Source organism: Chinchilla lanigera, unplaced genomic scaffold, assembly GCF_000276665.1.
Source record: "Chinchilla lanigera isolate Chin_1 unplaced genomic scaffold, ChiLan1.0 scaffold00090, whole genome shotgun sequence".
In the NCBI taxonomy this organism is placed as follows: domain Eukaryota; kingdom Metazoa; phylum Chordata; class Mammalia; order Rodentia; family Chinchillidae; genus Chinchilla; species Chinchilla lanigera.
This window is the reverse complement of record NW_004955491.1, coordinates 4,572,857-4,599,826: the sequence shown is the minus strand read 5'-3', so window position 1 is coordinate 4,599,826 and position 26,970 is coordinate 4,572,857. Positions and strand designations below refer to the sequence as shown.

General features: G+C 51.4%; 1 protein-coding gene across 1 annotated transcript; it reads left to right on the top strand.

The window, feature by feature from the left end:
* Positions 1-3,216: 3,216 nt before the first annotated feature.
* Znf777 (zinc finger protein 777) lies at positions 3,217-25,986 on the top strand (the record flags this gene model as incomplete). The annotated part of the gene is given in 5 exon segments (XM_013504659.1): positions 3,217-4,044; positions 5,969-6,095; positions 8,007-8,120; positions 21,090-21,341; positions 24,676-25,986. Coding segments are annotated over 5 exon segments (2,544 nt in total), but the record flags the coding sequence as incomplete, so codon positions are not given.
* Positions 25,987-26,970: the final 984 nt, after the last annotated feature.

Here is a 26,970-nt window from a genome sequence, read left to right as displayed (position 1 = left end):
GGCGACCAGGACCCCCGGGCCCGGACTCTGGCCTCGGCCTCAGTGTCCGGAGGCCCTCGGGCAAACTTCGGGTGACCTGCCGCCGGGGGTCTGGGGAGCCGGCCCGCGGGTGCCGGAGGGCGGGCGCTCCTTCTCGGGAGCCCTTTTTTTAAAATCCCCGGACCTGCTTTGCGATACTCTGGCCGTGCTGACTGCTTGGCGGTCCGTGCCTTGAGCCTCAGTTTCTTACTGTGTGCCAGAAGGGAGAGGGGTGTATGGCTTTCTAAAAACCTCCCCGGCTCTTAAAATAATCATAATAAAACTATTGGGAAGTTAAAAAAAAATAAAAGAAGATTTTACATGCCTACATGTGGGCATAGGTCTGCAGCGTGTGATAACGGTGTGTAGCTGCGCCGAGCGGGAAGATGGCACGGCCTTCATAACAAGGCAGATAGCGTCCACACGCGGCTCTGTCGGTTTCTGCCGCTGTGGCTCAAATACTGGAGACCCAGCCACCTACCTTAGGTGCAGGAGGGAAGATAAATCCTGTGGAATATGGCTGAAAATTTGGCAGTTGGAGGATTTGAGCTTATTCGTTTTAAATATATTTACTGTCCCTCTCCTTGGCCATTTTTTTCTGCTTAGGGTGAGATCAAGCCACAGGTTGACTGGGACTGTTGAAATTGCAGCGAGGGGCTTTTATTTGTGACCCCTCATGCCTTTCCAGGCCTCCACCTCTAAAATGGAGACAGTCTAATAATAGAGAGCAAAGAAATAGTATTTTCGGGGAGCTCTGATTGACTTGTTGGGTAAGATGACTTGCTCTGCAGGCCTTATTCGCTACAGGGGAGCTTTTTTTTTTTTTATTGTCAGTTAACCCGTGTATTAGGAAGGCTTTGGGGATTTTTCCCCTCTTCCTAGGTTGTAGGCCAATATTATAATCCCCCTCCAAAGACAGGACGCTCTTGTGGGTACTGTGCCATCCCTCCCAAAGGACCCACTAACCTTGGCTTCCCCTGCTCATAGGGAAGGGTCATAGTTGTTGGTGAACCTTCAGATTCAGGGGCCTGTGGAGTTCTTGAGTGTTGGCTGAAGTTTCTGTTTGTGCCCTTCGAGGGGTTTGAGAAGGAGAACCCTAGCAAACCTTAGATTTTCCAAAGAGGCCCGACACCACCTTAAGTGGCAATATCTTTAAACACACGCCCTTCCACGCGGCCTTCCCCACCCACAGCAAACCTCCTGCCCATATGGGTTGAACCAGGAAGCCTCTGATTGAGACCTAAGACCTCCCAGTAGCTTGAGGCACAGAGGCAAGCTAGGGTCAGCCGTGTGACCCGTGGCAGGTTACCTAGCCTGTCCTCTCCTGCAGTCTTCTGGTGCTAAGTGTGGATAGGAATCTAGTAGTACCTATTTCTTAGGGCTTTATGAAGATTAAATGAGATAATCCTTTAAAGTGTTAACATAGCTCGTGGCATATAAATCCTAAATAAATGGTAAGCACTCCAGGTTAATTAGCTCTCACGTCGCAGAGTTACTGGATCCTTTTTTCTCTGTCTCGCTGGACAGGGTCTTGCAGCTTCAATCCTTAGCTTAAAAGTGTGATAAGGTTTCAGTTAAGCCATCTACATGTGAATAAATGAACAAATAAAAGAAAGCTAAAGAAGATAGGTAAGTTTTTAATAAGTGACTAAAAGAACTCCATTACTTACCCCGGTTATTTTTGGTTATGTAGAATTTACTCTTGATTTATTCAGCAGATATTTATTGAGCACATACTACGTGTCAGACGGGAACGCAGGGATATCCTGATTTTTAAATAAAAGCGGAAGTTTTAACTACTATGAAGATTACTTATATAGAGAGTGTAGTAAGTGAGCAGATTCACTGAAGGAAGATTATGAGGAGATGGACTAAGTTTACAGGAGATAGACTAAGTTTCAATTCCAGTAAAGATACCGGTTGACTAGGTAAATACAGAACAGAGCACTCACGGAAGAGTGCGGCTTTTCCTCCCTAATGGTCCAAGAATTCTCCCCCCACGACGTAGCACGGTGGCAGCCAGAGACATGACAATCCTTGGAGTCCCAGAAGGAAACTGGTTTTTACGCTGGTTCTAGTTCCCACCACTCTTGACTCAAATCTCCAACCTGGCTGCTCACTCCACCCTGCCTTCACTCCCCACCTCGGGAGCCACGGGGAGGAAGCAGCCCGCCTGCCGCAGGGAACCATCTGCCCCAGAGACCTGGGCTCCTACAGGAGGCTGGCTGCCGCTCCTCCGTGTCGCTTTCCTTGAGCGGCAGAAGCCAGCGCCATGTGCCCGGGAACCTGTTCCGCTCTGCAGTAAGGGCAGCTACCGGGGCTTCCAAGGCACATACAGACCATATGGCTGCTTTGGAAAGGCTGATGGATAGTCAACAGCTCAACTTCCAGCAAAGAGTCGGGGTAGCCTCATCTGTGTCCTCACCCTTGGGCAACTGCGTGAAGGACAGTGGGGCACCCTGCCTGCCTGAGATACCAGTCACTGCTGCAGGGGTTGGATAGTTAGGTGCACCTTCGAGTTGAGCCAGTTAAGGAGGGCCCCAACAGTGAACCCAAACCACCATCTTGCTGGGAGTTGTGAGATAGTAACAGTGCCTGCCCTTTGTGAAAATTCTGCTGGGAAGTTTTTTGTTATTAGGTTTTTGCTTGGTTTTTCTTGACAGGGTTGCTATGTAGTTCAGGCTAGCATCTAACTCAGGGCAGTGTTTCTGCCTCAGCCTTCCAAATGCTGAGTTATAGGCGTGTATCTCCAAGTCTTATTTTAAGCAGCGCTCAGTTAAGCTATTGAGGTGCGCATATATCAGGTATTATCCTTGTTTTACGGCCAGTGAAACTTTCGAACAGTGAGGTCTGTGACCAGGCCAGGGCAGTAGGTGGAGGAGGGCCAGCAGCTGACCGTTTTGATTCACATCCAGTCCCCTTACCTTTAGCCGCCCAACCGTGAAGTGTGTCGTGAAAGGGGGATAGATGGTTCCATGGAAGCGGCTGGTGGAGCTGTCTTTTATTTATTGTTTGTAGTAGCTTTGTAGTCAATGTCTAAGTCCGCGCCGGTCTCAGAAAGAAATTCCCGTGCGTGGAGCGCATCTTACTGCCACAGAGACTGGAGGGTTTCATGTGGATGCTTACTTTGGGATTTGTTTTCCTGGCTGGATACTGTGGCCTTCAATCCTGTCTTTTCCTTTCTGTCCTTGGACACAGGTCTCACAGCTGGACATGGAGAACCAGCGTTCCTCGCCTCTGTCATTCTCCAGTGCTCCCCCAGAAGAAGCCCTGCACCAGGCCACGGCTGGACTCTCCCGAGACGCCCTGTTCTCGTCCCGCATCCTGCCCCCCAAAGAAGTTCCTGCTTTGTCTCCCACTGGTGCCCGGCAGGGCCCTCTGCCCCAGACCACTGCGTCCAAGCAAGAGACCTCTGGCCAAATGCCGCATGCTGCCCCGAAGGGTCCATCACTCCTCTGTCCCGCTGCTTCTGAGCAAGAGACCCATCTCCAGGGCCCCCAGGCTGCACAGGAAGAGCCCCGGTACCCTGCTGACCAGGACCTCTCCCTCCTCTCCCACTCCGCCCACCAGCAGGAAGCCCCACTGCACTCCCCAGAAGTTCCCGAGAAGGACCCTCTGAGCCTCTCCCCCACAGTTCCTGAGGCCGACATGGACCCCCTGCTGCAGAGCCCCACTTCCCAGAAGGACACACCCTTCCCAAAGGAGCAGCTGCTCCCCACGGCGGAGATCACTCGCTTGGCCGTGTGGGCTGCCGTCCAAGCGGTGGAGAGGAAACTGGAGGCCCAGGCCATGAGGCTACTGACGCTGGAGGGCAGGACAGGGACGAATGAAAAAAAGATCGCTGACTGCGAGAAGACGGCTGTAGAGTTTGCAAACCATCTGGAGAGCAAGTGGGTCGTGCTGGGTACGCTGCTGCAGGAGTACGGGCTGCTGCAGCGGCGGCTGGAGAACATGGAGAACCTGCTGAAGAACCGAAATTTCTGGATCCTGCGGCTGCCCCCGGGGAGCAATGGAGAAGTCCCCAAGGTATGCCCATCCCAACCGGGGCTTCCCAAGGGACCCACTTGAATTGAAACACGGTTTAAGAATTTAGTTTAATTGGGCTGGGAATTTAGCTCAGTGGCACAACGCCTGCCTGGCAAGCGCAAGGTCGTGAGTTCGATTCCCGGTACCGGAAAAAAAGAAAAGATTTAGTTTAATTGAAAGCAAGAAAGTTATGGTTGAGGAAAAAAAGTTAGCCAGGCATGGTGGCACAGGCCTGTTAATCCCAACACTGGGAGGCTGAGGCAGGAGGATGGCAAGTTCGAGCCCAGCCTGGACAGTTTAGTGACTTAAACCCTATCTCAATCAAAAGATGAAAATGTAAAAAGGGTTAGGGGCATAGCTCAGTGCAGAGGCCCTGGGTTCAATTCCCAGGCCTGCAAAAAAAAAAAAAATTAGAAAAATAAAATTGTGTTGGGCTGGGGATATAGCTCAGCGGCATAGTGCCCGCCTGGCAAGCTCGAGGTCCTGAGTTTAATTCCTAGACCAAAAAAGAAAAAAAGAAAGCAATTGTGGATACACATCGTCTAGGACAGACAGAAATGCCCAGGGCTCAGGACTGTCCTTGCGGGAGGGTGTTCAGGAGAGCTGTCCCTGCTGTCTAGGTCAGAAGGCAGAACGAAGGCCTGCGGGAGCACTGCAGAGGCTCTGACTCAGGTTGCGGATCCCCAGGTTCCCCCAGCTGTGTGTGGGATGTATCCCACAGAGGAAGGTCACGTCCATACTGAACACATGTGCGTGTTACTCCCTAAGCAGACCAGTGTGACGGTTTAGGTAGTGTGTATGGTGTCGTGGGTGCCACACACCGGCCGGAGGTGATCTCAGCGTATGGGAGGATGTGCGCAGGCTCTAGGCAAGAGTACTAGTGCATCCTTACAGCTATGTGTCCTCAGGTGTTGTGGAGTCCAAACCCTGCAGTAGCACGGACGGCTGTACACACGCGCAGTTCATTAGTGGTGCACTGTCAGGTAGACGGGAGAATGGGGGTCAAATGTTAGAGGATATGCCCCACTCCGCCTTCTCATGTTCACTTATAAGTTACGTTAATGCCAGGACATCTGATTTCAAGAGGTATCCTCAGTAGACTAGAGAACAGTTAGATTTTAATCCTATTTTCCAGAGGATTCTGAAGGTGCGTGAGTGTGCGTGGGTTTTTGTTCGATTTCTGTGTGCTCCTGCTGCCTTTCGCAGTGTTACATTCGGAGAAGCAGCCTGTGTCTCCAGGCTGGCCCTTCTCAACCTCCTCATGCACTTGAACCCCGCACCCTACTAAGTGCAGCCAACTCAGTAGGTCCCAGGTGGGGCCCGAGTCTGAGTTTTTTGTTTTGTTTTGTTTTGTTTTGTTTTTTTGGTTTTTTTCTCCGGTACCGGGAACCGAACTCACGACCTTGCGCTTGCCAGGCAGGCGCTTTTGCTGCTGAGCTAAATCCCCAGCCCCTGAGTCTGAGTTTCTAGTACATTCCCTGCTGATGCTGTTGCTGCTGGCCCACAGCCCGTGCTATAGAGCAGTGACAGTCGTCCTGTGAGAGCCACGAGTGGTGGTGTGCACACATAATCCCAGTACACTTGGAGGCAGGAGGATTGCAAGTTCGAGCCCCGCCTGGGCAACTTAGTGACTTAGCAAGACCTGGTCTCCAAAAAAGGCAGGGCTGTGTGTCCACATGCCGGCCCTACGTGGGTTCTATCTGCGGTAACTGAAAACAGGCAAAATAGTTATCCTGAGAGAGAGGCAAGGACCAGGCAAAGTGGACTCCCACTTCTGTGGCCAGGACAGTGGCCTGGGCTGGGGCCTGTCCCCATCCAGTCTTGAGGAGAGGTTTGAGCCGGGCTGGGGAGATTGAGCCTTAGGAGCTGGCAGCCTGCGACTGCTGTCCTTTTGGGCTGAGCCAACCTTATTGTGTGGTTTCAGGTCCCTGTCACGTTTGATGACGTCGCCGTCCACTTCTCAGAGCAGGAGTGGGGGAACCTATCCGAGTGGCAGAAGGAACTCTACAAGAACGTGATGAGGGGCAACTACGAGTCTCTGGTTTCCATGGGTAAGGACGTGGCTTGTCTCGCCAGGGCCACCTTCACGCCAGCGTGGGGTCCTTTCAGAACCCTGGGGAGTCTGAGCCCAGGACAGCAGTGGTGAAAACCGGGCAGTCAGAACAAGCACAGAGCGAACAAACAAGAACAAAGGCCCTGAGGTCACGGTATTTCCCTGTGGGCTCTTTCCTTAAAATCAGCTCGTGTAGCATCTGTTACTAAGAAAGGAAAAGAACATGGAGGAAAACCGGTGTGCTCAGTGGCCACACTCTCCCCGTAGCACACCGGGTGTCACATAAGGGTCACGTCGTGCAGCCTCACAGCTCTGCCATAGGGGCTCCTGTTTGCTTGCTCGGTGACTCTCCCTTGGTGAGCGCTGTCACGCACAGGTGCGAGCTGCGACAGGAGGTTAGGGGCCCAACCTCGGTCCCTCAGGACGCCACAATCTTGCTGAGATCTGACCCTACTGTCAGCAGGTTTTGGCTGTTACATTAACATTTAGGGACAAAAACGTGGACCAATGTACTTTATTAATACATCCTTTTTTTCCGATATGGAGAACTCTTAATGGTATACACTGAAAAAAATGAAACATTTAACATAATGTTGGGTGGAAACGTGATTTTTGCTAGATTTGTTCATGTGCACATACCTTTCCATAAGGTGTCTTTCTGTGGGACAACTTCCCTCTCCCTGTTTAAATTTGTTTCCTTTTTCTAATGCACAGATAGTTCTGAAAATGCAGGGTGACTAACAGATAGAGGAGTACCCCAGCCCTCAGCATACCTCCCCCAGAGGAAACCACCAGGAACCGTTTAGCGTCTGTGCTTCCTCATCTTTTCTGTGCGTGTGCAAACTCGGGCGGCGCACGTGCGCTGCCTCTCCCACAGGGTGGGGTTGGCACAGACAGCTTTCCAGGCCGTGGGCTGCCTTGGAAGGACAGCACGGTTTCGGGGCAAACGTCAGGCCTTTGATCTTTCAGCTGCTGATGACTGTGGTAGATTCTGTTTTGCTCACTGTTGCAAGGTGTTGTATATGGCTCTGTGTGTGCACTTACACGAGTGTCTCCCTTGCACACGTGCGGACAGACAAGTGGTGGAGTAAAGAGGGTGCACATTTGCAGTTGTGTGGCTCCCCCAGAAGGCCAAGCTGGAATTTCTGCCGCGGCGCCATTTCCCCACACGCCGGCCTGAACCCGTGTTCTTTGACTTTAAATATTTGTCCCTTTTGATGGGTGAAAAAGGACGCCTCGGTGTTTTAATATTTATTACCTTCGATGTTTAGTGAACTTAGGCATATTTTTATACATTTACTGGCTGTTAGTATTTTTCTGTGAATTACCTATTCATATCTGCATTTTTAAATTTTTAATAATTATGGAGGTTCTTTGTATACAGTGACACATACTACTCCTTTGCTGTATATAATGAATCTGTGTGTGTATAACAGGGCTACCAGGTTTCTTCATCTTTTATTTCCAAAGAACTTTAAATTTTTTTGGTTTCTCAGTGGAACCCAGGGCCTCGTACATGCCAAGCACACACTCTACCTACCATTTCACTCTTGTACTTTTTTCATGTAAGGAAACACCAGTATTTTTGTACTTTTTTCAGCTCTTGTACTTTTTTCATGTGAGGAAACTTACCAGTATTTTTGTGGCCTCTGGGTTGCATCAGGGTTAGATTTTACTACATAAAATTCCAAGTGTCATGTGCCTTTGCTCTGAAAACGCTGTTCAGGGGTTGGCACCCAGGAGCAGCACAAGACACGCACACTCGCATGTACCCCATGGGCCCCTTTCCTTTCCAACACTGCCGGTCCCCAGCTGTGGGTTACCCTGGGTCACACTCCTTCACTGACAACTTCACAGCGTGCAGGGCCACCTCATCCACAGTATGTTTTCTTTCCTTCCCTTTGCCCAGACTATGCAATTTCCAAACCAGACCTCATGTCGCAGATGGAGCGCGGAGAGAGGCCGACCATGCAGGAGCAGGAGGACTCTGAGGAGGGGGAGACCCCCACTGACCCCAGCGCTGGTGAGTGGTGAATAGGTGGCCCAGAGCCTTGCATTCTAAGTCTTTCTACACTCAGAAGGGCCCAGCATCGGCGTCACAGGCCAGGGTGGACCTGAGGGGCACGGCTGGCAGTACAAGAAGGGGGCCTGCACAGGGCCCGTGGTCACTTTTGGTCCATGTTATTGGTAAATAGGGATGTTGTGGGGTTCGTTGTCTCAGGGATGTTTTGAGATGACCCAGTATCACCTAGCTCTACAGGAAGTAAAGGAAGAGACACAAAGAAAGGCATTCAGGTGCCGTGCACAGGTGTTTAGAGCTTCCCGGGGACAGGCCGCATCCTGAGTCCTGGGCTGTTCAGGGGAAGGATCGGGACAGGTGTGGTCCTTACGGGAAGCTTCTGCAGTGCAGGACTCCAGCAGGATGGTGTTGGTGCAGGGTGTTCAGATGGCATCCACAGCCAGGCCTTGTGGCCCAAAGGTCCCTAGGCACCAGGCTGCCTGCGTCTGAACCCACCTCCTCTGCTTCCTAGCAGCACTGATCTTCTGGAGCCTCACTTTCATCACCTGTGGAGTAGAACTAGGATCCACTGTTGGGCCTGGTATGGGCTTGCGTGTTGCAGGGGTCTGGGGAGCGCAGCCGTGGTCATGCCCGGGTGCCGTCCCTTCACTGCAGCTGCACACATTCACCACTACAGCTTCTGGGGTCCAGTTAGGTTTCAGAGGCTGTGCTCTGGAATTGCCTTTGCACTTGTGCCACGTGCCTGAAAGGTCTTCAGGAAAAACATATCCTTATCCTAGGTGAGGATAGCCTGATGTCACTGCAGGTCACATCTGTCACAAAAGGCAGGCCGAGACTCAGTTTGGGGCTAACAGTCAGGTCTTGTTAGGAAGTAAGGTCATTGCTTTGGGAATCGCAGCAGGCTTTGAGGCTGTGCAGCAGGAGTGCCAGGTAATGTCATTCCATGCTCTAAGAGGAAAGGGACAGCCACTGTAGACGCACTGTCGCCACCTGTAGGGATTCGCCTAGAGATTTTTTTGTTAGTTTGTTTTTTGTTTTTTTTCTTGTACCCGGAATTGAACTCACGACCTTGCACTTGCCAGGCAAGCGCTGTGCCGCTGAGCTAAATTCCCGGCCCCTTTGCCTAGAGATTTAAATGCAAGGGAGAGTTTGATTCCCAGCACTGGAAAAAAACCTTATTAATAAATAAATAAAATAAAATAAATGCAAGGGAGATGAGCCAGGCATGGTGGCGCACGCCTGTAATCCCAGCACTCAGGAGGCTGAGGCAGGAGGATAGTTGCAAGTTCGAGGTCAGCCTAGGCTACAAAGTGAGTTAAAGAAAGTTCACAGTCTTAAATGCAAGGGAGAGGCTGACCCTGCATTCATTCTGGCAGACGAAAGTGATGCATTTCAAAGCATAGGAGGATGAGCGGCTGGAGCCGCAGTGTGGTCTATGGCAGAGTGATCTTTTGGTTGGAGAAATAGTCTGTGCCTTAAAGGTTTAGGTGGCCACATCTGAAGAAAAGGTAGAGTGGGAAGAGGTGAGAGAAGAAACAGGAAAAAAGGGGCAGGAGTGAGAAAGAAAAAGGCAGAAGATGAGAATTCGGGAGAGGTGACTCATGGTAAAAACCCTGAAACACAGCTGACATCCCAGCTGCTTTGGAGGCCCAGATGCGACTCAGCATATTCTTAGAAAGCTTGCAAGCTGGGCGTGGTGGTACATCCCATAATCCTAGCACTCTAGGAGGTTGAGGCAGGAGGATCAAAAACTTGAGACCAGCCCGAACAACTTAGGGACTTGGTGAGACTGCACCTCAAATAAAAAGGGCCGGAGATCTAGCTCAGTGTGAAGCCCCTGGCTTCGGTCATTAGTGCCCACCCCCAGAAAAAAGAGGGTTTTGATGAGGGGGCATCAATCTTTCACCTAGAGATTTCCGCATCACATCTCATGGAAGATGGGGCTCCCATGGAATGAGGTCAGAATTGAAAAGCAAATAACCCCAGCCCGCTGCCCCGGGCAGACTTTGTTCCAGCACCGCATGTCCACAGCCTGGGCTGCTGCCGGGAGGTGGAAGCCTTACAGAAGTGTCCTTGTGTGGCTGACCTGTGCCACTTTTCCAGGAGCCAGGGGACAAGGGCACTGCCACTGCACGCGGTGGGCATTGACACACACGCACCTCAGCCAGAGGTCAGTGATTGCTGGGTGTGAATCTGCAGGGGTCAGAGCCCGCGCCATACTCGCGGTGACTGTCTCGTGTGTCTTCCAGCTTGGCAGCAAGCTAGGCTGGGACATCGGGGAGAAAAGTCTAGAAAACTGAGAACTGTCGGGTCCATAAGACAGAACAGGGTTTTGAACTGGCTACGTAAGTAAGTGCGTTCAGCAAATTCTTATCAGATGGGTGGATCCCTCCAGGCAAAAGAGATCCGAAGAGGATTCAGATATCAGCTCAGCTCTCAGTGCTCAGCACAGGGTGCCATTCTCCAGGCCTGCACGGTGGTCAGAGGGCCCAGAGAAAGTGCCCATCTCCGCCCAGGACATTGGTGCCCACACAGCGAGCCAGAGGGCGCTGTACGCAGACACACCTTTCAGCATCAGCATATGTCGTTGCAGTCAGTTTAGGAAGCAATTTGAGAGGCTGGGGATACAGCTCAGTGGCACAAGCGCCTGCCAGGCAAGCGCAAGGTCCTGTGTTCGATTCCTAGTACAAAAAAAAAAAAAAAGGGAAAGAAAGCAATTTGATGCTTTGTAGATTCAACATTATTTAAAAATATCTAAAGTAGTCATACACTTGACCTAATAACTTCCTTTGAGAGAGTCTATAGCATGGAAGGTAACCCAAAATACAGACAAATGCACGCTAATCTACATCTCATCACCACGGGGCTGGGAGTGGACCTCAGTGGTAGAGCACTCATGTCGCACGTGGGAGGCCCTGGGTTCCATCCTCAGGGCTACAAAAGCAGACATGAAACTTCACACTACAATAGGCCATCTGCAGCCACCGATGTTGCATTGAAGAGATTTGGTACTGTTATGTTTCACTTACCGTTTTTAGCTCCTCAGATGGTATTTGTACTAGGTAGCACTGCGCAGAGAACTGTGCCTCAGACTTCCACCATGGCAGAGGGACCAGTGTTAGCGGCCAAGCCCCAGCATGTAAAAGCACAGCCGTGCCCTGTGGGTAGCACCCAGAGCTGCTAGACCTAAGGCACAGAGGGCCCTGCTGAGCCTGCGAGCTGGGAAAGACCTCTGTGGATGTGGAATTCTTAATGGAAACCTAGTGAACAATTAGATTCTCTTGCTCCAAGGAGGACTGACTGTAGGGAGGTGAGACAGGATACCAGGAGACCACTGGGCGCCCTTTTTGTCTTCTGGGTGAGGGACCTTGGCTTAACCTGGTGCTGGCAGGGGCTCTGCAGTGTCCAGGAAGGGCCTAGTGACTGGTAGATGTGACCAGGAGGGAGAGGGTTGACTCAGGGTCCTGATTTAAGTAACAGGAGAGGGTGGGTATGAGGCTCAGGTTAGGAAAAGCAATAAGAATTTGGTTTTGAAAACATTGGTTTGAGATTCCTATGAACATCAGGGAGCCTACTGAGAAAGCCGCTGACTAGAGTTCAAAATCAGGCCTATACCCCTAGCACTGGGAAGGCCGAGGCAGGAGGATCATTGCAAGTTCAAGGCCAGCCTGGGCTACAAAGTGAGCTCAAGGCCATCCTGAACTGTACTGGGAGACCCTGTCTCAAAAAGACAAAAACAAAAAAACAAATCAGAAGCAGGGAGTGGTGTCCCACACCTATAATCCCAGCACTCTGAGTGGCTGAGGCAGGAGGATCACAGGTTTAAATCCAGACTGGGCAACTTAGTGATTTAGGGAGACCTTGTCTCACAATACTTTAACAAGTTTTAAAAGGGAGGTAGCACCATGCAGAGGCCCTGAGGTTAATTCCCAGTACTGCAAAACAAACAACAACAACAACAAAAACATAAAAGAACAGGTCTGATCGAGAGACCTTGCCACTGGGACATTTGGGTGCTGGTGGTATAGAAAGATCAGCTTGGCCTACAGGGGAGAAGCGAGTGGACGTGGCTCTCCTCGGAGAGTCGGGATCAGGAACGTGTGGTGGGCTAGGGCCCAGCTGTCCACGTTCCTTAAAAAACTTCCGAGGCGACTCTCATGCCGCCGGTGCAGGAACCACTGATGGAGGGTTGGGAAAGGAAGCAGGAGCGAGAGGAGCAGAAGGAAGCCGAGGGTTGAGGTGGGGCCGGATGGTATCAGAAAGTAGCGACGCATTCTGCCGCAGCATGGAGTCACACGGAGCCCGGGAGGGGTCCCCTGACTCTGCCTGTCGGGAGTCACCAGGGGCCCCAGCAGGAGGGGGCGACCTGGGAGAGGCGGGGACACAGCCCGTGGGGCAGGCTCTCTGGCGCAGCCGGGAAGAGGGAGTCAGGGATGCGCGGAGGCAGCTCGTTGCTCTGACGTGGGGGTGTTTCAGGCCTGTTTGAGGTGGGGGTCCTAGTTGACAGGAGGCCGTGGTGTAGAAGTAGGACGTGCAAATATCACATGAAGCCCAAGATGCGAACAAAAAAGGAGTAGAACAGAACTGGACAGAAACATACCAAAATCATACTCATATTTCTATGTGATTGATAAAATTTTTCTGATGAGAGCAGATACTGCTTATTCAGTGAAAATATTTTTATGATTTATTTTTGTGGTACTGGGGATTGAACCTAGGGCCTCTGCACTGAGCCCTACATCCTCAGCCCTTTTTATTTTTTATTTTGAAATAAAAGGGTCTTATTTAGTTGCTCAGGTGGGACTTGAATTTAAGGTCCTCCTGCCTCTGCCTCCCAGAATGCTGCGAATACAAATAAGCACTGCGGTACCAGGCAGCACGAATACTTAAAACAGCTATACCTATAATCGGTACATTCTGGAGGTTGAGGCAAGAGGATAAGTTCAAGACCAGCTTGAGCTACATGGCGAGATCCTGTCTCAAAAACAAACAAAAATAAAAAAAAAAGCACAAGGACATGATGAAAGACTTTGATCTGACGGTGACTGACTGAGTGTTGACTCCTCTCTCTGCCCCAACTCTTTCTAAAATGAGAGTGAAGAGACTTTTAAAAAGGAGGGCCGGGGCCAGGGATATAGCTCAGTGGCACAAGCACCTGCCTGGCAAGCGCGAGGTCCTGAGTTCAATTCCTGCTACCCAAAATAAATAAATAAATAAATATTTTTAAAAGGGGATAAGGACACAACAGCAATGAAATTTTGGAAGCCTGAAAGCTGGTAGGCGTGTGATTGCTGATTTAGAAAGCTGAGTCTCAGGTACCTGGAAGTGGGGGTCAAGGTGGGTCTGAGACCAGAAGATTGGACACATGTCTTTTAGCCGGCATGGTGGAGTACGCCTATAATCCCAGCACTCTGGGAGGCTGAGGCAGGAGGTTTACAAGTTCAGGTCCACCTGAGCAAATTTAGCAAGAGCCTGTCTCATAAGATAAGGGGTAGGGATGTAGGTTAGTGCATAGGCCCTGGGTTTCATCCTCAGTACAGAAACCAAGAAAGAATAAAAGGCAGTTTAAAATCCTCCTCTCCCAGCCAGGTGTGGTGGTGCATACCTGCAATCCTATCACGCGGAGGCTAGGCTGAGGCAAGAGAATCATTGCAAGTTCTAAGGCAGCCTGGGCTATAAAGTGAGCTCAAGGCCAGCCTGAACTGCATAGGGAGACCCTGTCACAAAAAGATAAAAAGAAATTCTCTTCCATAGTTCCTGCAGCTAGCATCTGTTGCTTCCTTACCTGGCACACAACTGGGGCTTGATCTTTAGAGAGAGGGATAGGAGGGCCTGTGCCAGGCATCGGGTACAAGGGCGGGCAGGGCACTGTACTGACTGTGGACGTGAGTGCAGCTTCACCTCCGAACATGGGGTCTCTCAGCCTGCCCCTAACCTGGCTCCCAGGGATGCTGGTATCCAGGGCCAAACCCTACTGAAGTCTTATTTGACACTTCTGGGACCAGCCCAAGAAGCTTCACAGTGAAGTGAGCTGGCCAATACCCACTCCTGTAATCCCAGCATTCAAGAGGCTGAAGGGAGGCTCACCACAAATTCAAAGCTAGACTGGGCAATTTAAGAGAGACCATCTGGGGCTGGGGATTTAGCTCAGCAGCACAGCGCCTGCCTGGCAAGCGCAAGGTCATGAGTTCGATTCCCGATACTGGGAAAAAAAAAAAAAAAAAAACCATCTCAGAAAAATAAATAAAATGACCTGGCCAGAGCATCCTACAGAGACCCATAGTTAACAAGCCCTGCACAAACAGTGAGCTTTGAATTCTCTTCCAGTGTCCCACTTTGTGGTAACCCAGAGCCAGTTAAGAATAGGCTCTAGTATATGGAGACAAACAGATAAAGAAGTAGATAAGCCGGGCGTGGAGGTGCGCGCCTGTAATCCCAGCACTCTGGGGGAATGTGGCCTGAGGGTGGCAAATTCCGGCCCAGCCCCTGTAGAAGGAAAAAGGGTGGGGGAGGAGCAGATGAAAGCAGAAAGCCAGTATTTAACGGAAGGGAGCCTGTGCAAGGCGCACGTGGTGGCACACACTTGTGATCCCTGCACTGGGGAGGCTGAGGCGAGAGAATCGCTGTTTCAGGCCAACCTGAGCTACATAGTGAGTTCAAGGCCAGCCTGGTTACATAGCAAGACCGTGTCTCAAAAAAAAAAAAGAGACTATACAAGAAGGGGGGGAATGTACAGAAACAAAAATACATGATGATTTATACATAAATGTATATATCCATAAATATATAAATATTCATAAAATCCTTAAGCATTAAAAAAAGAATACATCTGTGACACGAAAATGTAACACAGTTTAAAAGAAAAAGGAAAGAAAGGAACTCTTAGAAATTAAAAAATAGCTGGGTGGTGTGGTGGTGCACACCTAAAAGACAAAAATAAGGAAACCCAAGGATGGAAGCCCAATACCCAGATAATAGGAGGGTCCAAAGATGAATGAGACCGGGGTGGGACCGGCCCACAGTGATTGGGGAGAGGCTCCCCAGGGTGAAAGACAGGCTTTCCGGACTAAGCGGCAGGACTGGCCGCAAACTGACCTGCACTCTGGACCCTGCAGCGGCACAGCCCAGGCACGGGGGACAAAGGGACCCTGCAGCATCCCGACAGGAAAAACAGGTTCACAGAGAGAAACCGCTCCTGGGTGGCTTCAGGCTTCACCAACAGCACAAGCTAGGAGATGGCGCAATGGCTGTAAAATTCTGAGGGAAAATATTTTCACACCCAGGAGTCTATATCCAGCCAATGGTTTTAATTAAATTAAGGCAGGGGAGTGTGGTAGACGTGAAATCCCACCACTTGGGAGGCTGAGGCAGGAGGACCTTGAAGGCGGGGAGAGAGAAAGGGGGGCATTTGGGGACAGGGATGGATGGGTTGGGGACAGGGTTTAGAGGTCTTTTTTTTTTTTTTGGTTTTTCTCCGGTACCGGGAACCGAACTCACGACCTTGCGCTTGCCAGGCAGGCGAGGGTTTAGAGGTCTTAAAGGGAGCTCTGGACATGTCATTAGGTTCCAAAAACATCTCTTCACATAGGTGAAATCAGTAAATCACTCAGGGTGATTGCAGGGCAGGGGAGAGTTTGGAGCTGAGTTCATGATAATTAATAATAAACTAAGCAAAATAAAAGAACTATTAGCTCTAGAGAAAGCAAAAAATTTCCAGGCGCAGAAACGTCCTACGTGCATCCACTGTACACGGTGTTTACGTAATCCAGTAATGTAAACACCCGGGGTGGACCCTGCTGCACAGGGAGACTTTGCTGGCAGGTGGGGACTTGGAGGAGACAGCTCTGACTTCTACCCCGTGAGAACTGTTAGGCAGACCCGGTGTAGTGGCGTGCGCCTGTCATCCCAGCACTCTGCAAGGCTGAGGCAGGAAGATTGCACGTTCAAGCCCAGCCCGGACAATTTAGTGACTTAGCAAAACCCTATCTCAAACTTCTACAATTTTAAGAAAAGGACCTAAGGATGTAGTTCAGTGCAAAGGCCCTGGTTCAATCCCCAGTACCTCAAAAATAGAAAAGAAAGGCCAATTGGTAATGTTTATAATGGAAAATTCAAGGCGTGGAAATGCAGGTGTGTTACTGGAGGCAGGAAGGTGATCACAGAAGAATCAGGGGGAGAGTTGAAAGCAGTTGCCTCTGGAGAGCAAAACTGAGGAGTTAAAGGAGGACTTTTTAGGTTGGAATTTTTGGGGTTTGTTACTGTTTTTGAAACAGGGTCTTGCTCTGTGTGTAGTCCAGGACAATCTGTAACTCACTGCCATCCTCCTGCCTCGGTGGCATGTAATAATCCAGGATAAATTCGGAGGATCAAGAAACAGCTTTATAACAAGCTCCTTCAGCCAGTCAACATACTGATAAAATGAGAAGCAGAATACAATAGATTCTGAAATCCATCTCCTTGTATAGAAGGAACACATATTCGTTCTCAGATAAGCAAACTAATTGGAGAAAAGTTCCTGTGCATCCTTACAGGAGATTCATTTCTAAAGTTTTTTGTTTTTTTTCCTGGGTGATTGATTGTCATTCTGTAGTTATAATCACAGTGGCTAAGTTCAGCCAGGAAGCAGATGAATGCCAGGAGCCCTACGTTTATTAGAAATGAAGGCAAAATTAAATTTTGTGTGTGTGTGTGTGTGTGTGTGTGTGTGTGTGTGTGTGTGTGTTTTAGAAAGGGTCTCGCTATGCAGTTCAGGCTGGCCTTGAGCTCACTTTGTAGCCCAGGCTGGTCTTAAACTCGCAACAATTCTCCTGCCTCAGCCTCCCCAGTGCTGGGATTACAGGCGTGCACCACCACGCCCGGCTTTACAAACACATTTTTATGGCAGATGAGGTGATCAGCAAAAGGCTTCTAAGCATGAAGATACGTTTTATTCTGTGGGAAAAGTGGAAATGAAAATAGAAGTTTAGAGTGAAAAGGGAATGATGCAAGAATTCCAGCTCTCAATTTTTTTTTTTTTTTTTTTTTTTGTGGTGCTGGGGATTGAACCCAGGGTGTTATGCATGCAAGGCAAGAGCTCTGCCATTGAGCCACATCCCCAACCAAGAATTCCAGCTCTCAAAGAAGAACTTGTTCGTGTAATTTTTAAGTAAATGTTGCTGGGCTTTTAATCACTAGCATTCTTAGATTCCACTAGAGATGTGAAGAGATGAAGGAAAAGCTTATTTCAAAATATCAATATTTACAGTACTGTGGAAATTACATCTTTTGCAGTTACTCATGCACTTTAGATATCTATTCAGAAAGGTGCAAAGGGGTGCATAGCTTTGAGAAATTAAGGGAATAGACAAGTGAAATATTTCCAAGAATTTATAGCCAGGCATGGTGGCACACACCTGTAATTCCAGCACTCGGAGGCTGAGGCAAGAGGATGCCCTTGAGTTCTAGGCCAACCTGGGCTACATAGTGAGTTGAAGGCCAGCCTGGACTACATAGTGAGACTGTTTCTAAAAATAAAAAAGAGTTTGTGCAGTCATGTTTGTGGCGGGGACAGGATGAGTAGACGTGCGGACGTGAACTAAAGACAGATGAGAAGAGGGCACCACCCCTAGGACAGAAGTCCAGGGGGAGAGCTAGGCAGGCTTAAGGAAACAGGCGGAGGGGTAGGTTAAAGGAGGGCGTGGGACTCAGCTTCTCCTGAGATTGGAGATGGGGTGGGACAGCGGTCCATTTGTGTTGCTATAACAACATAGCTGGCGCTTGGTACTCAAGGCAGAACAGATTTAGTGAGCTCCCAGTTGGAGGTTGAGAGCTTGTGGCCGGCCCTCTGGTGAGGGCCTCTGATCGCATCGCATCGAGGCAGGTAGCATCGCCAAAGGAGCGCAGAAGACAGGGAGTGGGAAGGAGCCGGGGCTGCTCCTGGGTAACTTCCAGCTGTCTCCAACTCACAGGGCAGAGCCCTGGTCCGCTCAGCTCCTGTGCCTCTGCCCGCAGCATTCAGCGCTCTTACACTGGGACCAGGCTTCCCAGCACGAACCTCTGGGGCACATGCTCCAGACATCCCCGAAGCACAGCAGGCTAAGTCATGTCTTCCAGCTGAACAGAGGGAGGCGAGGATGTCAGTGTGGGTGACTTTGTCTTTTCCTGGGGAACAGGATAGTGTCTGGAGAGTGGGAGGTGCCGTCAGAACCTCAAGGCTACGCTGAAGGCTGGGGCCAGCACCTTGGGAAGGTTAGGGCCGCTCTGTGTTCCATCCGCTTCCCATGATTCCACTGGGCTGTCAGGGAGGAACGAGAGATGGCCCAGCATCACCAGGGAGCCCAGCTCGAGGTCATAGAGCAGGGATGGCGAACCTTGTAGTGATTTTTTTGTTTTTTTTTTTTTGGTTTTTTTTTTTTGGTTTTTCTCCGGTACCGGGAACCGAACTCATGACCTTGTACTTGCCAGGCAGGTGCTTTGCCGCTGAGCTAAATCCCCAGCCCCCCTTGTAGTGATTTCAGTGAAAACAAGCAGCCGGCCCCGGCACGTGAGCCACGGTCCACCACCACTTTCATAGAACGTCCGCTTTCAGCCTGATAGCCTGGTCTGAGTTTTCAGAGCCAAGGTCTGAGTTAGACTGGGAAAGAAGAGACAGGGCAGAAGAACGTGAGGAGGCTTTGTCTGTTTCCTGCCTTTCTTGGTTTCCTTTTCTCCCCCAGTACTCATTACCTTCTCACATGTACTGTAATTTATCATTTGTTGTCTTATGTAATATGCATGCTTTGTTCACTGATACGTCCTAAGCCATGAGAACGCTGCATGGTATACAGTTGGTGCTCAGTAAGTGTTAATAAGTGAATGAGTATGTTTATGCTTTATTCATGTATCATTTCCCCAGCTGAAGAAGTGGCTTTCAGCATATAAGGGAGTTGATGGCTGGCACCCATCTATCCATACAGAAGAAAATAATCCCCTACCTCACACCATATGCAAAATATAAATAACTTTCAAGAATATTAAAAACCTAAGTACTAATAAGACAATAAAACATTGAGATCAAATCCAGGAGATCAGATGAACCGTCTAGGACCAGAAGAGACCTTACATAGGACAGAAAATCCAGAAGCCACAAGATAAAGTGATACATTTTTGACCAATTGATAAGAAAAGACAACCTGACTGAAACTGAGTCAGAAGCTATACATTTTCAGTTCACACAAAATCAAATCTTAGAGAATAATAAGTAAAGGAAAATGTAATCAAACTTACCCTGAGCAGTGGAATTAAAATATCAGTCAGCTATCACTTTACATTTGACGGAAGAAAATGAAAATAAACAATGTGTCTCTTGCTGGGAGGAACAAGGGGCGAAAGACAGTGTCCTACAGACTGGCAGAAATAGGCACTGTCACCACCTTACTGAAATGTGGTCTGACAACTTCCACCAAAATTAAAAGTACGTAACCTTTTGACTGCAGTTCCACTGCTGAGAATTTCATGGAAAGAAAGCCACTGCTTTATAGTTAGAGATATAGACAAACAAATGTTTATTGCAGTGTTGTTCACCATACCAAAAGACTGGGAGCAGAAAGTGAATGATCTTCCCTGAAGCAGTGATTGAGTAAATCGGAGTGTTACCTTCACTATAGAATATACACAGTATCCAAAGAGAATGCTGTAGCACTATGAATCATAGGGATTGAAGGGATTTCTACAAGATATTTGAACATAAGTGAGGAACATAAGGGCAGTTTTAATACCAATAACAATCCAAAAATGAAAATATAAATGTTTATGTTTTACAAATAACTACATAAGGGGCTGGGGATTTAGCTCAGTGGCACAGCGCCTGCATGGCAAGTGCAAGATGGTGAGTTCGATTCCCAGTACTGGAAAAAAAAGAAAAAAACTACGTAGCCATGGAGAAGAGTCCCCTTTAGTTAGTGGGTGTTACTTGAGTGGTCTTAATGGTGAAATGGGAAGTAGAGGAAGGAGAAGACAGATTAAAAGGAAAGGCCAGGCCTGCTGGTGCACACCTGTAATCCCAGCACTCGGGAAGCCGAGGCAGGAGGATTGCTGTGAGTTCAAGGCCTGTCTGAATTACATAGCGAAACTCTGTCTCAGACACACACACAAAAAGGAATACTGCACTAAAAAACAAAAAAGTACATAATAATCCCGTTTACATGAAGTGGTGCCTCAGCGTGTAATGATGTGTTTGAAGTTAATATACAGAACTGTGGGCAACTTCAAAAACATAAATTTTAGGGTAGTGACACAAGCCTGTGGTCCCAGCATTCGGGAGGCTAAGGCGAGGATCGCTGTGAGTTTGAGGCCAGCCTGGGCTACATAGCAAGACCCTGTCTCAAGAAAACAAATTTTTAAGGCAGTGTGCAATGGAACTCTGCTTAGCTAAAAACACACTGTTGCCGCCTATGTATACATGCTTACAAACACAGGTCGGGAAGAGAGCCCGGGAGGTCTCTGTCTGTCCAGCACCTTGGAGATGGACTGCAGGGCAGGTGAGAGTGGTAAGGAGATAGAGGCCCCCTTTTTATTCACCTGCAGTGAGTGAGCCAGTGAGAGGGACGCTGTGCGTGGCCACACGCTGTCCAGTGTGGGAAGAGAATGTGGGCCTTCGTAAAACTGGTGGAAGCCAGGCATGGTGCCGCACACCTGTAATCCCAGCACCCCGGAGGCTGAGGCAGGAGGATCCTTGCAAGTTCAAGGCCAGCCTGGACCACATAGTGTGACCCTGTCTCAGAAGACACACAAAAAGAATTTTTAAAAATAATTGTGGGGCTCGAGGAGAATCAGCTTTGCATCCATCCTGAGTACAGTTCATACTGGTGTCCAGGGCTGTGAAGTGCCCGGGCAGTGCTAGGCACTCACCCCCAGCTTTGCTTCCTGGGCTTCTACTGCGGGAACCATTGGCTGTGGATGCCCAGGCACGTGCGTGACTGTGACCGTGTCCTGGCTTCCTCCTCCCTCCCGCAGCACACGATGGCATCGTGATTAAGATTGAGGTGCAGACCAATGACGAGGGCTCAGAGAGCCTGGAGACGCCGGAGCCCCTGATGGGACAAGTGGAGGAGCACGGCTTCCAGGACTCGGAGCTGGGCGACCCCTGCGGGGAGCAGCCCGACCTGGACATGCAGGAGCAGGAAAACGCGCTGGAGGAGTCCACCGAGGGCTCGGGCGAGTTCAGCGAGCTCAAGCAGATGCTGGTGCAGCAGAGAAACTGCGCAGGTGAGTTCCAGGTGGGTGGGAGCCCGTGGAGGTGGGCACAGGCTGGAAGGAGGTTTCCTGCCTCTGCGTTTAGCGCAGTGCCCCTCCGGACTGGGAAAGGAGTTGTGATGTAAGACAGGTCGGGCAGGGACACAGGATCGCCCGTCCTCCGTCTGTGCAGCGCTCTTCTCCAGGCAAGCGAGGCCACAGCAGGGAGTGGCACGGCTAGAACTTCCTGTTCTCCCCACGGCCTTGAGTGTCTCGGGTCACACGAGCTCGAGGAGCTCGCAGATTTCTACCTTGGAGAGCACGGGGCTTTGTTTTCTTCTGTGACTTTTTTTTTTTCCTCTTTCAGAAAGCATGTTTTTAACATAAGTACTCTGCTTCTTTCCCTGGTAGAATTAAGTGTCATTTATGAAATCTCAGTGTCACCGGTATGGTGACAGCACTTGGAAGGCTGAGGCAATTGCCGTGATCTTAAAGCCAACCTGAACCACATAGCGAGAAGAAAATCAGAAAAGCCAAAAACAAATGAAACCCTCAGTGATGCTGTTTCGTCTCCTTTGCTCCTTGAGAGTACAAGGACAGTAAGGCGGGGACTCCAGGACACCCCCAGTGATAGAGTTCCTGGTGCCAGAGTCCTTGCAGTCCTGGGAAGAGCCCTACTTGGTCAACATAATTTTTTTTCTTTTTCCAGTACTGGGATTGAACCCAGGGCTTTCACAGTGAGCTACATCCCTTGGCCTTTTTTACATTTTTCTGTTTTGAAGAGGCTGTTGCTAAATTATCCAGCCAGGGATAAAACTGCCATCCTCCTGCCTCAGCTTCTCAGAGTGCCGGGATTGCAGGTGTGTGTCACCACACCTGGTTTGTGACATATTTGTTTGTTTTGTCTTTTTGAGACAGGGTCTTACTCTGCATTTCAGGCTGGCCTTGAGCTCACTGTGTAGCCCAGGCTGGCCTCAAACTCACAACAATCCTCCGGCCTCAGCCTCCTGAGTGCTGGGATTACCGGCGTGTGTCACTACATCCAGCCTATGTGACATTTTTTAAAGACATTGTCAGATTTAACAAATATTTTATTCCAGAGTTTTACATTTACATTCATAAATGAAATGATCCTGAACTTTTTTTTCCAATCATTTTCATTTAATTTTAGAAACAGTGTTATTCTACATTTATCAGATGCAACTTGCAGCTTTTGCTCTTGCTTTATATTCTGGAAAAACACACATAAAATAGAAATTAATTCTTTGAAAATTTGGTAGTGCTCAGTTGAATTTTTATTTCTGCTTAGATATTTTATGTGTGAGTCATTAACCATATTTGTATTTTTTATATATTTAGAGATGTGTTCATATCCAGTTATTTAGGTTTTTCAAATTATTACATTGATTTAAATTTTTCTTACTTTATCTGTAGATAATTCCCCTACAATTTGCCTTTTTGCACCAGTAAAATATCACAGGTATCCTTCCTAGTTAAGTGATACAGTGCTAACTTCTTGTTGTTAAGTAACTGCGTGGCATTAATTTCAGAAGTCTTTAATATGCCTATTGTCTTTCATGAAAGAATAGCAAGAGGACAAGGTAAATTCTGAGTATAGATAAGTTGCGAGGGTCATATGATAAATTCTGAGCGCCCCCCCCCCCATTCTAGATCCTTTGGAAATTACAAAATAGTTTGTGGAATGGGGAGTCTTGAATTTTAGGGCCAGATGTTTCATTTGTATCATTTCCTTAAGAAAAAAAGCACCTTCGATTCTGAAGAAGAATTTGGGTCTCCTAGGTCCTAGGTCTCCTAGTCTGCACGCCCTGCAGGGCCCCTCCTTCCTGGTCCTTCAGGCCGCACAGCCCTCAAGGACATTCTGGGTCATTTCCTGCTGGGACTCCGCAGCCCTGACTCGTCGCACGTGTGTCCCATTTCTGACACCATAGTTTACAGGGTTAGGGGAGCGGCGGGAGCAGTGTGGCCCAGGGGTCACCGATGACTAAGCACGACCGTGGCCAGCTGACACCGTGCTGGCCTCAGTCTCCCTGTCGGGGAGGAGAGGGGGCTCCCTAAACCCCAGCTCTGTAGAGGCTACCACTTACTGGGAAGCCTCGCTTGCTCGCTGAGCCCCCGGGCTTGGCTATGAGACTCGGACAATTTCTGCTTGACTTTATCCTGAAAGGATGGGACAGGTGTGGCAGTGCTTTGTAAAAGTTCCTGTTGATGAGAATGATGCAAAAGCAGGCCATTATCTTATCCCACAGGTGGACCTGGAGGAGGAGAGACTTTCTCATGTCACACGAAGTCAGTGATTTAAAGTAGACCTCCCAGCCAGGCATGGGGGCACACTCCTATAATCCCAGCACTCTGGGAGGCTGAGGCAGGAGAAGGCTCACAAGTTTGAGCCCAGCCTGGACAATTTAGTGACTTCATGAGACCTTGTCTGTAATAACAAATAAAGGGCTAAGGAGGTAGCTCAGTGAAGGCCTTGGGTTCAATCCCCAGTACTACAAAAAACAAAAACCTCCCCAATTTTAAGGAATGCCCAAGTAACTATAAGGCACCTGAAGAAAATCAAATAGGAGGCAGAAAGCAGTCCTTTGTTTCCTCAAACAGACATTTGGATGGGCCACTTCGCACATGGCAGTGTTCAGGCCTACAGGGCCAGGCCAGGGTGCAGGGGACAGGCCCCCGGCATGTGGGCACTGCACACCCAGGCTGGAGGGAGGTGGAGCGAGCCCACCCATCCCCGCTGCCAGGCTGGTAGCCTGGCCACACCCCGCTGCTGCTTGGCAGATCAAACAGGAGGAGGGCACCAGGCTGAGAGGAGGGGCCTTGCCGGAGGACGGGAGCAAAGGCCTGGGAAGAGCAGTCCAGGGGGTTCAGGGAAGAGGACTGGCCGAGCAGAGCTCAGGCCAGCGTCCTGAGAAGGGGAAAGACGGATGAGTGAAGATCCCTGATGCAGCCAGCAGGTGCGCTAGGCGCCTGTGTGCGAGGGCGTGTTTGTGGGCTCCTGTGAGCCTAACAGGTTCAGGCCAGGCGGGGTCTGGGTGGCCCGTGGGCTCCTCCTGTGACTTCCTTCCTTCCCTGCTGGCCGCAGCTCACCCGCAACCCACCCCAGACGCCGGCCCGCGCAGCTCCGGGCTCCTGCCCGGACCAGAGGCCATGGGCAGCCTGGCTTACACCTCCAGCCCAGGAGGGTGAGGGCTGTGGGCCGCCAGGAGCGAGGAGCTTTCCCCGGAGTGGGAACTCGGGCCAGCACTGCGGTGCACACGTCTGTGGGTGCGGACCGGGGTTGCTGTGCTGCACCCAGCCCAGGCACTAGGCGCCAGCTAATTCTCCCGTCTGTCTGTCCTTGGCGCAGAGGGCATCGTGATAAAGACCGAGGAGCAGGAGGAAGAGGAGGAGGACGACGAGGAGGACGACGAGCTGCCCCAGCACCTGCAGGCCCTCGGGCAGCTGTCCGGGCGGTACGAGGCCAGCATGTACCCGACCCCGCTGCCTGGGGAGATGTCGCCGGAGGGTGAGGAGAGCCCCCCGCCACTGCAGCTGGGGAACCCGGCGGTGAAGAGGCTGGCGCCCCCCTCGCACTCGCACTCGCACGCGCATGGGCACGGGCACGGGCACGGGCACGGGCACGCGCACAGCGAGCGGCACCTGGGCGAGAGCCGCGGGTCCTCCAGCCAGCAGCAGCGCAACCGGCGCGGCGAGCGGCCCTTCACGTGCATGGAGTGCGGCAAGAGCTTCCGGCTGAAGATCAACCTCATCATCCACCAGCGCAACCACATCAAGGAGGGGCCGTACGAGTGCGCCGAGTGCGAGATCAGCTTCCGGCACAAGCAGCAGCTCACGCTGCACCAGCGCATCCACCGCGTGCGCGGCGGCAGCTACTCGCCCGAGCGCGGCCCCGCCTTCGCCCCCAAGCACGCGCTCAAGCCGCACCCCAAGTCGCCCAGCTCGGGCAGCGGCGGCGGCGGCGGCGGCGGCCCCAAGCCCTACAAGTGCCCCGAGTGCGACAGCAGCTTCAGCCACAAGTCCAGCCTGACCAAGCACCAGATCACGCACACGGGCGAGCGGCCCTACACGTGCCCGGAGTGCAAGAAGAGCTTCCGCCTGCACATCAGCCTGGTGATCCACCAGCGCGTGCACGCGGGCAAGCACGAGGTCTCGTTCATCTGCAGCCTGTGCGGCAAGAGCTTCAGCCGCCCGTCGCACCTGCTGCGCCACCAGCGGACTCACACGGGCGAGCGGCCCTTCAAGTGCCCCGAGTGCGAGAAGAGCTTCAGCGAGAAGTCGAAGCTCACCAACCACTGCCGCGTGCACTCGCGCGAGCGGCCGCACGCCTGCCCCGAGTGCGGCAAGAGCTTCATCCGCAAGCACCACCTGCTGGAGCACCGGCGCATCCACACGGGCGAGCGGCCCTACCACTGCGCCGAGTGCGGCAAGCGCTTCACGCAGAAGCACCACCTGCTGGAGCACCAGCGCGCGCACACGGGCGAGCGGCCCTACCCCTGCACGCACTGCGCCAAGTGCTTCCGCTACAAGCAGTCGCTCAAGTACCACCTGCGGACCCACACGGGCGAGTGAGCCGGCCGCGCCCGGGACACCCGCCGGGCCGCCCGCGCCCGCACGCTGCCGAGCCCCCTGCTGTGAGCCCCTTGCCCTCCGCCCCTCCGCCCCAGGACGCGGTCGTGAGACCTGGTCGCCTGCTGCCTGTTTCCCCGGGACCCCGGTGGGGAGCGCGGGCCTGGGGACCCCTTCGGGCTGTTCATTTCCTTGACAATAAAATGGATGAAACCAATCGGCGCGGGGGGAGTGATTTGGCCGCGGCCACTCGGAGGGGCGGTACAGGGCCGTTTAGTTGGCTAGAACTTTATAATTACCTTTTGGATACTGTGGTTCTATTTGATAATAATAGAGTAATTTTTAAAAGATGAGCGTTTCCTGTTTGCCGTTCTTGTCTGGTGTTGCAGGGGAGGGGCTGAGGAGGTGGCCCCAGGGACGGTGCCCGGTGGCGTCCCTTCGAGTGCCCAGGTCCTGCGGACTCGCAGATCGGAGGCAGAAGCAGCCCCGAGCGGCCTCGAGTGCTTAGGAGCCAGGAAGAGCGGGGACTCGGGCCACCTGCTGGCCTCCTCGCGCGGGGGTGCCGCTGGGCCCGGCGTGCAGGACGGACAGGCCCGCCCGGCCAGGGTGGTCAGCGTGAGAGCGCCGGGCTTGCAGTGGTCCGGACAGAAGCTCCTGGGGCAAGCTGGTGCTTCCCTCTGGGCCCAGGCTTCCCGCAGCCGGTGGAGGCGTGGGGCGGCAGAGTGAGATTGGGGTACAGAAGCTCTGGGGCAAGCTTTTGGGGTGGCCATAAGGCAGCAGTCGGATCTTTTTCTTTCTGCACCCAAACTACGCGATGTGCTGAGCGCACGGCCGGGTGCTGGTGCTCGGTGCCCCAGCGCTCCTGCGGCCCTTTGCTGTCCCTTACGCAGGGCGAGACGCAGGCGCGAGGCGTCGCCCACACAGCTGTCACTCGCTCTGCCACGGCTGGGCTCGGCGGAACCGGAGGGCTCTGGCGATCTGAAGGGACGAGCGGAGACCAGCGGATGCCCAGCTCCGCGGGGCAGTGGGCAGCTGAGCCCCTACGGAAAGCAGCCCTGGCTGCAGAGGAGAGCCC